A 14069-nucleotide genomic window follows, 5' to 3' on the forward strand; every position below is an offset into this window, starting at 1 on the left:
ATCTCTTTCGGACAGTCTGCCGCTTTCTCAAAGTGACTGAGTGAGTAATAACCCACTTTCACCAGGCGCTTCACATCCAACAATAAAACCATAGAATTTATTGCACAAATCACTGTAATTGAGTAATGCTCGTTTGTGTGACTGGTTGTAGGAAAGGAGAGAGATGGTGCAACAGACAGAGGCAAACAAACCGAAGCAGCCAAAGGGTAAAATCCCTCACCTGTGGTCTGACCTGTATTATTACTATTACAGGTGTAGTGTTCCAGGCTGAACTTCAAAGGAGCGTATTCTCCACTGGTATTGATCTTTGGCAGGGAAACCTGACACATGGCAGAGAGGAAGACTACTTTTGACATTTGAAGAACTCACAGAGACTAAACAAAATCAGGCTGTGCTCCAGCAACTGCATGCTAAAAAGCATTAAATGAAGCCACGTTTGAATACATAGAAATGCACAGAGCCTTTAAATGTAAGTTGGAAATAGTGCTATAATGTCATAATATGCAGAGCCAAATGATGAGTTTTGTATTGCACTCTCAAACCCTGCAGTACCCTGAACAGAGGTTTCCAAGTCCGCTCCAGGTGTTTGAAAGTGTCGGGGACACTGTAGGCTGTCAGGTGCATCTTCTGATCCACATTCTGCTTCCTGTCTGACGCTGACTGGCTCGACAGTTTTTGCACTCGCACATCCCAGAACATTAAAGTGCTTTAGAGGGAGAGGGAGACACAAATGAACAGTGGAATGAAAAATTAACCTTTAATCCTTTTGTTCATATTTAAACCACAAATATTCTCTCTTTCAAGTTACAAAAAGCAGAAACTTCTTCCAAATGTGGTGACAGCCAATAACGGCAGACAGCGAGCAGTACTTTGGAATTCTGTTGAACTCCTTCACCACCAATCAGTGGACATTACCCAGACCTCCAAATATATAACAAGCAGTCTATATTTATATCAAAGCTACACACATCTACTAGAGGCTGATACTTCATCATAACCAAACTGAGTGACAGCTTCTGCAGACTGTAGTCCCAAACACAGTCCCCTCCCAAAACAAACTGCTCTCATTAACAGTGACAACATCTGCTGTATTACTGAGGTTACACAACTATAATAATAATAATAATTACCATTTCACCGCTCAGACATAAAAAAAATATACACTGGAAATGTTTTACATTCTCACGGATCCTGATAAAAATCAGTATTTCAACAGCTCTGTCATGTGCACATTACACATATCAGAGCTTCAGAATATGTGACAAGAATTCACTAATGTGTGTATGATACAAAAAATGATGATTGCTAGTCTATCACTGAGAAACACTGAGTCTAATAGGACCTGCAATCTGGCTACAAAAGACAATCCCCACCTGCACAGCTCTTACATATTTAACTGGTACAGTATGTTCACAGGGGGATGACAAGCCAGTCTGGTGTTGCTTTTGTCTATGTTCCTGTAAGTCCATGGAGAACTCCTATGGACTGATGCTGGTTGTTGAGTGTCATAGTGGCCCTCACACAGTGGAGGGAAGTAACTAAATTTACTCAAGTACTGTTCTTAAGTACTATTTTGACAAACTTTTATCTAAATTTTATGCTAATCTGTATTTTATTCCACAACAATTCAGAGACAAATATTGTACCTTGTATATTCAGATTAATTTTACAACATATAATCAATTGATAAGTAGTTAAATCTAGCTCCACCTTTACCTGCTGCAAAATTAAAGTGATGTACACATTAATGCATAAAAATCGAATTCTGAAATGGACCGTTGTGCAGTTAGTACTTTTACTTTTGGTACTATATTTTGATGCAAATACTTTTGCACTTTTATTCTACTTCATAAAATTTTAAATATATGACTGAGATATTGCTATTTGTGCTTGAGTAAAAGGTCTGAGTACTTCTACCTTCTTCTTCTTCTGCTGCCACTATCCTCACATTGAACATAGTGTTATTTTTATAAATTACCACAATTTACAAACATCATTTATGTCTATGAAATTAATGCTGGCAGCTGCAAATGGGTTTGTGCATGGTAGATCATAAAAGGTATCAGTTGAAAAATAGTCTGATTTTTGCAGGACATAAGCCGCCAGTCATTATGATACAAACACAAACTCCAACAATGCTGGCAAAACAGCTTCCACTGGTATCCACAATGGCAACACCCCACACAAGCACAACTGACCTTTAACTACAAGTCAGTCAATGATCATACTGAACTCTGCAGACAGGCAAAAAGTGAAAAGTGAGGGAGAATAATAAGAAAAGGGAGACAGACACAGATGCTCTGCACCTGGCTGTAGCTGCCAACCATAATCTTTTGAATCCGGCAGATGTACTGTATAAACAAACAGGCATACTTGTTAAGTCAAACTCTGTCATATATCCTTTAGTTATATCAGCTACAAGCTGACAGCATTTCATACATGTAACATTTAAATGGAACACTTGACCTACCAGTCAGGGGAGCAGGTGATAATCTGAACAGAAATCTTATACTTGTTCTCCACCGGTAAGCCTGACCTGGTCACCTAATCAGAGAGAGAGAGTCACAAAATCAACACACGTCTGTCAGGCTCAGGAAGGTAAAGAGCTGATGTAAGTGAACAACGCTTGTGAAGATATATGGCAGCTTAATGTGTCCCGGGGGGCACTTTGATGATTGCCTTACTTTACTTATCCAGATGAGTGCCAGCGGTTGTCATGATTTATTACAATTAGCTATAGACACTAGGGATAGGCACCAATAGAAAACCAGAAGTATAATGTATTCATTGTTAGTTTTAGAAACACTAAAAATACAAGCTCAGGTTCTGGAGACTGAAATAGTTCAATGAATCTGCGTGAGGCCAACCCTCATGACAACTGAATGAATGCTTTTGGCTGCTAGCATTTGCTTTCACAGTTATTATTGCACTTGCTTGCACTGAGTTACATACTTCAAGTCAGCAAATATCACGTCATAATATCACCATGACCAACTGTGTTTTTTCATGGTTTGTTCTTGTTCGTTGTGTTGTGCCCTCCTCTGCCTTCCTGACTTGACTAAGTCCTATCATTATAGCCTTAGTATTACATTCTAACCTGCCTGACTACTCTTTGTCCATTATTTCCTTATTTCCCGTTAGTCTTGTTTACATTCAAGTAGCTTTTAACCTTTCAGATTAAAAGTCTGTCAATATTCAGAAACTAGATATAAAAGTTATTAAAGCAATAAGACCTGACCCTGTGGTGTTAAATGTTTTATTAACAATGTGAGACTTGGTGGGGAAGATTAAAGTTTACTCTAGCTGCCTCTGGTATGTTAGAAACTATGCTGCAGTGTTTACATTAGATATGCTAAAAGAAGATCGAGATCAAGAAAAGCACTGCTGTGTGGTCAAACAAAACACCTTTTATTAATCAAGATAGGCCAAATGAAATACTGATTAACCTTGTGGAATGTGCCAGCACCTTCCCAATGCTCTCCATCCATCCATTATCTATACCGCCTATCCCTTTCGGGGTTGCGGGGGGCTGGAGCCTATCCCAGCTACAATGGGCGAGAGGCGGGGTACACCCTGAACCGGTCGCCAGCCGATTGCCACATGCAAACAAACATTCATGCTCACACTCACACCTACGGACAATTTTAGAGTCATCAATTAACCTAATGAGCATGTTTTTGGTCTGTGGGAGGAAGCCGGAGTACCCGGAGAGAACCCACGCATGCAAACTTCACACAGAAAGGCCCCGCCTGACCCGGGGATCGAACCGGCAACCTTCTTGCTGTGAGGCACGCGCACTACCTGCTGCGCCACCGTGCAGCCCCCAATGCTCTCCTGATGGAAAATGTCAAGAAGTGACTATCTACAGTCTGCCTATTTCATGTCAGATCTGCAGTTATTATCCCTTCCCACCCCCTTACCTCAAACGTTGGTGGCAGCCACTGGACATCAGTAATTGGTGCTTTGTGGCTGCTCTCTATAGCAGAGACTGCACAGTAGCGCACGACAGGAGTCTCATTCTCTTTGTTCTCATCAAGGTCCTGGTGGGAGGTCAGACACAAAAGGCTCAGCACGTACAGTGAGCTCTGACAATTCAATCTAAATACAAAGACGTTCTATGGTGGTGAGCAGCCGTCCTAAAATGGTCCTACTGGACATTTAGATTTAGCATACTCTGTGTTTGTTGATGCAGAGCACAAACTAATTACGTATATTGCAACACAAATTTTGAAAGATCATGGCTTCAATGCAGAAACATGAACAGAATATATAACAATTGATGGTTTGTCAGTAACTGTATCATGTGGTATGGAAATTCAAATAGCACTGGTGTTAATAGTAATATGGATTGTGGCACAGTTACTGCAACAAGGTATAATAGCAGCTCAACATTTACCAAACTGCTGCTAGTTTGAGCAGAGCACCTGCAGATGGATCTGAACCGAACACAAATGTACACAGAAAGATTTTAATTCTTCGTTTATCTGACAAGCTAGCGACAGGTGCTGGTGTAGCGCAGCTTTCACAGCACTCAACATTGAAATAAAGACTTTTAGCAGATACAAATGCCATTGTTTACACTGCAAACACGAGGGAGGGAAGTGATCTGATTAGCTTGCGTGTTATCTGTTATGGGGACAACCTATGGTCGAGGATGGAAGGCCTGTGTAACAGCTGGAGCATGTTAGCTGATGCTGTTGACTCTGGGGAATGAAGAGCAAACAAGGACAAAGACAACAGAGGGAGGTATGGAGGATGAGAGAGGGCATAGCAAAAAAGGAAGTACTGAGACAGGGATGGACACAGCTGTTCCACTGAAGAGGCAATAAAAATGCACAAAGCAAATGGGGGCTAGATGATGGGGGCATATGTGTCTATTTAAATACAGCAGCCGAGTGGAAGATGTGAGTGGAGGTCAGGCTTTATGGGACAGAATGGGTTTAATATTCGGTGTCTTGACGTCTCAACAGGCTATGGTGGATTCAATGCACTTGCTGTATTGTACGTTTAAATTTGAGCTCTAGTTATGGCAGATATGTCATGAAAATATTAGTTTACTATGATGTCAAGCCAAAAGACACACTCTTTGAAGTTTCACTCTTCAGTCAAGAGTTTATTCAGTTCGATCACTTTGTTCTGACTGGGGCGTCTGTACGAGCCTATGAATGGGTTGCTTTCGTGCACCCGCAGGGTCATGGTATGATATAAACTTGCTTGGCATTAGTGCGATTGTGGAACTAGTTGTGACAGCTGTGGCTGGCTTGAAAAGGACCATTAGGCCACTGCATTCCCATCTAATGAGAGGGTGAGGATGAGGAGGCAACTCAGGAGTCAACGTATCATCATCTCACTCTGTCATACAGCACCACTGAACAGTACAGCCTGTCTTTTACAGCAAATATGCTGCATGCTTTGATAAACCGAGCTGACATCATCACGAGGAAAAGAATTACGGTAACTGATACCACATGTTGCACACCAACTTGGACACAGAACTCCATGTATTATTGTACCGACATTGTGCACATTAGGGACAGGATATGGGTACTTACAAATGTGTCAGTGTTGACAGAGACCTTTTTGCCACTAGGCTGTGTTCCCTGTAAGCGTGTGACATGAGTAGAAATGTCCCACAATACAACCTGAGACAAAAACAGAACAACAGCAGTCAGTGAAGATCAAATATGAATAAATATGATCAAATGACAAAGAAAAACAGAATGGGAACAGAAATAATATAGAGACAACATGTACACGTCAGACTAACATGACAACATCTGTTTGATAAATCACTTTCATTTCTAATCGTTTTAGCTTGTTCCAAAAGTGGTAAGTTAGAAAAACTACTAGAGGGCAGAAAAGGGGGCAGATGCAGAGAGAGCAGAGTCAGAGTCAGCACCTGGCCATTTATGCAGCCGCCAACAATAATATTTGGATCAGAGGGGCAGAACTCAAAGGCAAAAATGTCATCTGGGCACTCCAGCAGCAACTGCAAACAGCACAGAAAACCCACATACACAGGGCAGAAATATTACATTGCAAAGTAGACATTTCCATGTATGGGTGCTTGTCATCCCATATTTATTCATTCTAGTCTTTCCATAAAAAGTCCACCCTCTAATCCACTAAACCAATGCATATAGTAGCTTCCATTTCACTCGGCATAAGGGGAAAAAAGATCCAGGAGGGGCAGGGTGGTACTACAGTACAGAGAAGTCATTGTTGGGCACCATGTTTAAATGTGCTGAATGTTAGAATTAGCAGAAACACTGAACTACAGCACTTTACTCCACACTCTGAATAAATATATTTTTCCATTATATATATGTACACAGTACCCTTTGGCAGCCTTCGGCTCCAGCAGACAGTGAAACCAAAGCATGACACATGCACCAGAGAAGACATACGTCATTCAGAACTCATATTACATTGTGAGTGATTTAGCAGCTCAGTTTTATTGATTGAGAGCCTGGGTCAAATCAATAGAGCCTCTCAAATTTTGCCAAAGTAAATAATGGTCTTGAATGACAGAAAAAAAGCAAATATCCTTTCAGCCACGTCTTATCAAAATGTGTCTCAAACAGATATGAGGTGATAAAGGAGAGAATTTGCTTGTGACCTGTCAGCGAGAGAGAGACCCTTTTTTAACCTACTGGTACACTTTCCACATTCGTTCATGATCCCTCTCATATACTTTCCATACCTGGGGGTTAGAGGGGCTGGAGAAGCTATAGAAGAGAATGAGAGAGGATCTGACGGCAAACGTGGACTTGTTCACTCGCTCCTCCTTTTTCTCTGTCAAAGCCACAGCTACCACACCTGCCACATCAAAAACACACCATACAATGCATCAGCCACACTGCAGCAGGAAAATTGACGTTAAATATATTTACAGAGTCTTTTTAACTTTACTGATTGAGAAATTGGTGACTCAAGTCTGATCCCATCTTTCAATAACACAAATTCGCACTAATCACATGTTTCGACACTGATATTATTTTTCTGGATCTTGCTGAAAGCCTACTTTATGGGTGATGACAGTTGGGCAATATTACAAAGCAGTAGTAAAGAACTATAATGCTTTTACAATGGATGAGGATTTCAAATTATATTATACTTGTCAGTGACAGTGAGATAGTTCTATGTATTGGCAGCACGGTCCATCAACACTACCCTTGGCCACGTTTTACAACTTGATGGTATTATAGACAGTTAAAACCATAATCTCCTGAACGCTAGATCCTCCCACACACACAAGGCATCAAAATTGACCTAATTTGCTCTGATACACTAATTAAAGTAATCTGATGCAAATAATGCAAGAACTGACAGTCAATATTTTTGAGTGAGCAAATGTCTTCTGTTCAAATCTGGTGGACAAATCTCTTCCTTGACAGTGATTTTGCTCTTTACCATAGATGGTAGGATGCCAGTTAATGCTGCTGATTTTCTTGTCCTTAGTGTAGTTCTGGTCTGTGAAGGCCTGATAAAGCATCAAACCTTCGGAAACCTTCCCAGACCAGTCACCGTCATCGGCGACTGTGCCCAGAGCTTTATAATCATCTGAGAACACGTTCATGATCTCTTCCTGCTGAAGAGCTTGCAAAACCCTGCAAAAAACAGACATTTTTTTAGGTAAAACTGTTATAAATGTATGCAGAATTTTTCATTATCCTCCATCATCTTTCCATCGCTACAGTGCAAAGTCTTCTAATGCTCCAGATGTTCTCTTATCTCTTACCTCAACCCAAAGGAAGGTTGGGGGTGTGGGAAAGTGTAAGACTAAAATGTATCATTGCTCTGAAGGCAAATACAGTGGATGGTGACGGTGTCTGCCAGTAACTTAAACTATTCCTCTTGAATATTCTAATGGTAATAATGGATGGGTTTGAGTACCCTAAGGCTGATGCAGTAGTGTATGAGTGAGTTGACTGTCACTCTTCCTCTACAATATATCTTCCCTTAAGAAGCAGACTGAAGACACCATGAATTACTGGCATATATCATTTTACCTGGGCGTCACTGAGTTGCAAAAATTCTTCAGACTCTCAGACTGGAGGATGTTCTCCTTTTCTTCATCACTTAACTCTCTTGGCACGTACTGGGTAAAGCTATTCCTCTGGATCTTCCTATTAAGTGGGCAGAAAATAATCATCCGAAACGTTTGTGGAGATGGAGTTACTATCAAAACAACAAAGAGAGAAACAACATGATGATTGTTCTTTCAAGAATGTGTCTACAATATATGACTATGTAATCTGCACCAGCTAAGCCTAAGACATATAGGCATTAATTGCAGAAAAACACTCACAAAGGGAATGAATATCACATTCATTGTTAAAGTCTTATTTTCTTAATAGATTAAAACAGGTGAAAGCATTCCACCAGACTGGCACATGTGCTTTCCAGTGTTTCCCCCGAGTAGAGCAAATTCATTTTCTGTGTACTGATTTCCTGGCATACCATTGTGTCTGAGCACTGCTGCTCTGCAGCCTGGGAACAGCCTGCATCCCGCAGTCCCTCTGCATCTGCTTGATGCTGAATCTGCTGTCTTGATAGGAAGAACACACTAGGTAACCATCCTTAGCATCTGCAGTGTTGCGGTCGGAAAAACAGACTGGCAACCCAAACTTCCTCCGCACTCTGGAGAACTTGTACCACAGCTGACGATGAAAAGGAGACAGAACAAAGAGGTGCAATGGATGGACGAGAGAGAATGAGAAAAACATTGAATTTAATATTTGAATATTTGATATATTTTCATATACTGCAGTACCTTTTTTCTGGTCTCTTTGATGGATTCTTTATCTATTTCCTGCTCACTGCCAAGAGGTATCCATTGCTTTGGTTCTGGGGTTTCACTGACTTCTTTCTCAAACACTTCTGGTGTCTCAGGCTCTGGGGGCTGCAGAACACACAGAGAATTACAAGAATGTATAAATATAGTTTATAGTTTCTTTTTTACAGTTAAACCTGAAATTTCCCCACACAGTCACAGTGATAAAATGTTTGAACTAGAGCAAGATGGTGCTGATTCATGCTAAAATCTAGCAGACAGTCTATTAAGGACAAAATGAACCTTGTTACCATAACCAAAACTACCGTCTGCTTACAGTGAGGATTCTGTCCTTAGCTTCTGGTGTGAGAACCAGGTAGAAGCTCTGATCGTAAGTGAAGTCCCTGTCAAAGACCAGCAACATCTCATCCTCTGGGTAATCCTGTCAGATAAAGAAATTAGGAATTCACAACATTCAGACAAAGCTTGTTTAGACAATTAATCTGCTGTATTTGAACAGATTCTGGCAGGAAACTTGATACAGCAGTAATTTGGTATCATTCATCAATATCACTTACTATTATTCACTATTATCATTACTCCACATAGTGGACGGCACAAATAAGAAAGCTGACATTACTTAGGACATAGGACAGATGAGTGTGTAAGGGTCCCTTAGGGCACTCTCTGGTCTCATCAGAGTAATGTGTTGTGGTAGAAGGAGCATGAATGCATCAAGTAAGAGTGGTGTTTATGTGTATATGTATATGTATATGTGTATGTGTATGTGTATGTGTATGTGTATGTATATACTATATATGTATGTGTATGTAAATGTATGTGCGTATGTATGTGTGTGTGTCTGTCTGTGTGTGTGTGTGTGCGTGTGTGTATGGATGGATTGATGTGTTTGTATCTATGTGAATATTAAACCTTTTGTCCTATTTTCTCTCTCACTCTTTAAATATGCTGTTGCTTTCAACTGGTGGTACGTTTATTCTGTACCTTTGCGTGTCAGTGTGTGTGAATGTCCCCTTTGACCTTGTGTAATGATAATAAAATAATAATAATAACAAAAAGAAAAAGAAATGAGGTTAAATTGGTTACTGGTCTGTTCCCACAGCCCTTAACTTAGGGTCTGTGTATCATCACAGTGTCTTGGGGGTATTGTCTGAGGGATCTGTGTGACAATGGATCAGCCTCACCAGCACAAACTGCTTCACAGGGCTGAAATCGGACACTGCGGCTCTTGTTTTAATGTCCTGTATGATGTCGTCTTTTTTCAGCAGCTTGTAAGGGCTCTCCGCTGTGACGTCCTCATCAGCAAGGCAACCAAAGAGCTCCTGGGTGGCTGATGTCAGGACCATGGGAAAGATATCATCAGGGTGACCTTGGTGAGAGATGACAATCAATAAAGACAAGCAAGATGGTAGACAGAAGAAATTATACACTGAAAATCAGCTAGATATACACCTCCCATCTTTGTGAGTACACAGTACTTACACAGTAAGACCAATGGATGTTAGATCTAACCACCTGTTTTTGGATCTTATTAGTGCTTCAGCAAATAACTCAATAATAGCATCACTTGTTTTTTATCATGAGGGCTACAGGGCTACTGTTTTGATTTTTTTTTGTACTTCTTTTGAAACCAACCACAAAATCAACAAATGAAGTCTCCCACATCAATAATTACACATTCATCTAAAAGAATAAATAATGAATTTACACAGAAACACTGTGTATTCACATTCCCTTACTCTTCTCTTGTCAACTAAATACAATGCAGGTATAAGGCCTCATAAAGAGTCAGTCCTAAGAATCAATGAGAAACCATAAGTCAAGGTGTTTTTGTCAGATAACAGAAGATTGATATGGTGCTGATAACAATAATAATGAACAAAGTGTTTAATTGTCACATCTATGTGTTCTGTCTATCCCACAGACTGTACAAAACAAATTGCTGTCATCACCTGTACACCCAAAAAAAACCCATCCATCTGAAATGAACTGTGCAACTATCATGTATTTAAGTCACTGAAATAATTGTTTGCTGTTGTTGCCGTTGTTGAGGCTGGAGGTGGCAAGACGGAGCTGTTAAAACAAAAATCTAAATACTTTATTTCTAATTATGTCCTGCATATACATTCTGTGTTTTACCTGTCTTCAACAGTTTTATGGGAATGGAGAAAAACCAAGAGGTTTAAAACAGGCTTCAACAACACACAGTGCTACTAGTTGGTTTGCAGGTCAGGCGCTGAACATTATACAGACTAAAATGAGTTATATGTATTACAGGGATCAGAGAGTGAGACGAGACTGACAGGAGTGCAACAGAGAAAACAGAATGGTTGTAGAAACAGATGAAACAGTGCTGAAAACAGAGAGATGGGCATGATGAGTAGAGAAGAGCCTAAACCTCACTTGTCTAGAAGATATTCAAACAATATAGGCTTTAAAGTCACAGATTTTGACATAGATTCGTGCTCCTTCGCTTTGGATCAAACGCACAACAACGCCTCTGATCTTTCACCTTCCCCTCCCTGCAGGGTGGACCACTCTTCAATATCACAGGATGAAACACAATCCTTGTGAATAGCCTGGATGCAATGTTCAAATGTTTGTAGGGGGAATGTTGCTGTATTTTCTACTACACTGGTATGTGAGAAGCAGATCAATAATGCATGAATTCAAGACATCAATTGCTCAGTTACAGACATGTAACAAGGACTGTTGCTATATAAAACCCCGGTGCTGCACCACCACCACTACAAAGTTTTTCTTAATAAACAATCTATGCAGACTCCTCCATATCTAAGGCCAGGCTCAGTCCAGGGCACACTACAGTAAACAGGGCTCTGCATAATGACAGTTTTCATCCTGCTTGCGGTCTCTCTCTTCAAAGTCTTTCCACAAGGTTGCTGAGGGGACGCAGGGAATGCTCAAGTACAGCTTAAGTAACCACTTCCCAGCTGGGTGTGTCAACCTTTCCCACTCACACCACTTAGGCCTCATGCCAAATCATTGTAGTGGAAACTCACACCCCTCATTTCACATAGTTATGTGTCAACTATGGCATTTGTATTCATGGGAAATATTTGCTTGAGAGACAAAGAGAGTGTGATGTGCAATGTTCCATAACCCTAAAGAATGCAATAAAACGGCATTTGTAGGCTGCACTGAGGAGATATTTTTAATTTGTCAGGCCTCCTTCCTCTTGCATAATCCACTCAAGGCTCGTGTTTGATACTGTAAGATACAGTATTTATACTGTACCACAGTACATTGTACAATTATGGCTGTTTGTTTTCATCTCTCTTGATACTGGTTAAGAATTTAAGCCTGAACAATAGGTGTCTTTCATTTGATAAGATTAGCTATCACTTATATCACCAATGTCCTTGAGAGACCTTCTGTTCAATAGTGGCATTTACGCTGCATTTCTGTCAGTGGGCCATTATACAGTATAGTCATTGCCAAACCGTGAGGACTAACTAAAAGCTTGTCCCCACAAGGTTAACCATTACACGTAAAACTTGATTTCAGGTTAAATTTAATATCAGGGCTAGGTTAAAGTTTGGTAAATCTAGCACTTATGTCCTGCGTGTAAAAGCTGGAAATTGGTGAAACTAATGAATAAATGTACAAAATAGAGCCAGTGTGAATATGAGGACTCTTAACACCTTTTACTTTTAATTCCTACAAGAGCAAATTGCCTAATCTATGGTAAAATGATACAGTGTCGGTGACCTGCATTTGACCAAAAGCGTGCATTCAGGGCTGGTATGTTGACAGTAAACCTGACCATGACAATGGAGACCCACAGCTGACTGGAGAGCATGTCCAAAGGCTATGCAACAGTACACTCAAGATCACATCAGAAGAATGCATAATGTTTCTCCAGCCCCTCACAGACACCTCTGATTATTAGTTTCAGTCACACTTGCTACATCCCTACTTCAAAGTAAGACAGTTTGTGTGATTTAGGGGTCCAACATCCAAGATGAATCTGAAGAACTTCCATTTCATTAAAAGGAGGTAATCAAATACAAATGAACTCTGTCATCAAGTTAGAAATGAGAAATTTATGAAACTAAATTTAAGGCTTAACCTGCATTCTAAGGCCATGTAAGATTTAGGAAACCTCCTGTTCTTATAATTTGAGATTATTTCAGTTTGCTGACCTGCAGATTACCTAATACAAACCACCTGAGAACAAGTCTACGCTCAGTTTATCCACCAGTTTTACTGAAATTGTTCACCTGTTTCTACAAGATGGCATGAATGGGAATTTGCTAAGCTCAGAGTAAATACTAAAGTAAGGAGAAGTTTATTTTCATTGTCTCTTCTACAGCATAGGGTGGGTAAACACATAAGTAAAGAAGGGAATAATCTTCTCTTACCAGGCTTTTCCACATGTACAGGCGACTGAATCCTTTTGCCTAAAGGGGAAATCAGTAAACATTCAGATAACCATTTTATTTACTCTATTTGATCATCCTGAGACAGAGGTGCATGAATTTACCTACATCAACAATTTACTAGTATTCAGACACTCACTTTTATCTTTCCCCTTACTGTCTGCACTGCTTCTCGCACTTTTCAGTCTCTTAGGTGGCATTCTTGCTTTTAAGACAGCTTCACTAATGAGAGGGAGAGAGATTACGCACAAATTCAACAACAAACAGCCTCACATTCCTCTTTGCAAAAATCACACAATCTATTTCTTTTAGTATTATTTATACACTCCCTTTTATGCTACACACAGCGGCAGAGCCGTGTCTTGCAATAGTGCACGAGAAATCATTATCAATGCAAGTGGCGACATCTTGTGGATGATAAGAGAATTGTCCTGTCAGGACTCCAGAGTAATAGAGCCTTTCTACTTATCTGTAAAGCAGCGATATCACAATAAAGCCCAGCAATGAATGCATCAAGTACACACATATTCACAGCAGACTTTTTTTTACTTCTCTTTCTACCATTTCAATTTATTTTCTATTTTCTTTTATTGTCTTTAAAGCCTAAAAAAAGTCACAGTCATGCAGAAAGGCTCCACTCACAATATGACGTTACACTACTTATTATTGCTGACGCATTAACGTGTGCAGCAAATTTATGTTGTACTTGCTCGACATACAGCTAATTTGATATGCTTTATATACTGTTAGGTAAACTCATTCAGCTGTTTGTTTGCTATTATCAAGCTTAGATAAGTCACAGATGCATTACATTAGTCTTTTATCGGCTTTGAACGAGAGAAACCTTAACGTTAGCTACTGTCAATGTCGCA

At 40.1% G+C, this 14069-nt stretch overlaps 1 protein-coding gene across 1 annotated transcript in view; it reads right to left on the reverse strand.

Annotated features, from left to right (window-relative positions):
* dnai3 (dynein axonemal intermediate chain 3) overlaps nucleotides 1-13397 on the reverse strand; it is a 31747-nt gene extending 18350 nt beyond the window's left edge. The window contains 15 exon segments of the mRNA XM_070960844.1: nucleotides 14-22; nucleotides 233-320; nucleotides 553-706; nucleotides 2471-2544; nucleotides 3921-4040; nucleotides 5553-5642; nucleotides 5900-5989; nucleotides 6704-6819; nucleotides 7414-7610; nucleotides 8013-8129; nucleotides 8464-8663; nucleotides 8777-8905; nucleotides 9114-9218; nucleotides 9982-10166; nucleotides 13337-13397. Coding sequence (XP_070816945.1) covers nucleotides 14-22; nucleotides 233-320; nucleotides 553-706; nucleotides 2471-2544; nucleotides 3921-4040; nucleotides 5553-5642; nucleotides 5900-5989; nucleotides 6704-6819; nucleotides 7414-7610; nucleotides 8013-8129; nucleotides 8464-8663; nucleotides 8777-8905; nucleotides 9114-9218; nucleotides 9982-10166; nucleotides 13337-13397 — 1735 coding nt within the window.
* Nucleotides 13398-14069: the final 672 nt, after the last annotated feature.

This window comes from Chaetodon trifascialis, chromosome 4 (genome assembly GCF_039877785.1).
Source record: "Chaetodon trifascialis isolate fChaTrf1 chromosome 4, fChaTrf1.hap1, whole genome shotgun sequence".
NCBI lineage: Eukaryota > Metazoa > Chordata > Actinopteri > Chaetodontiformes > Chaetodontidae > Chaetodon > Chaetodon trifascialis.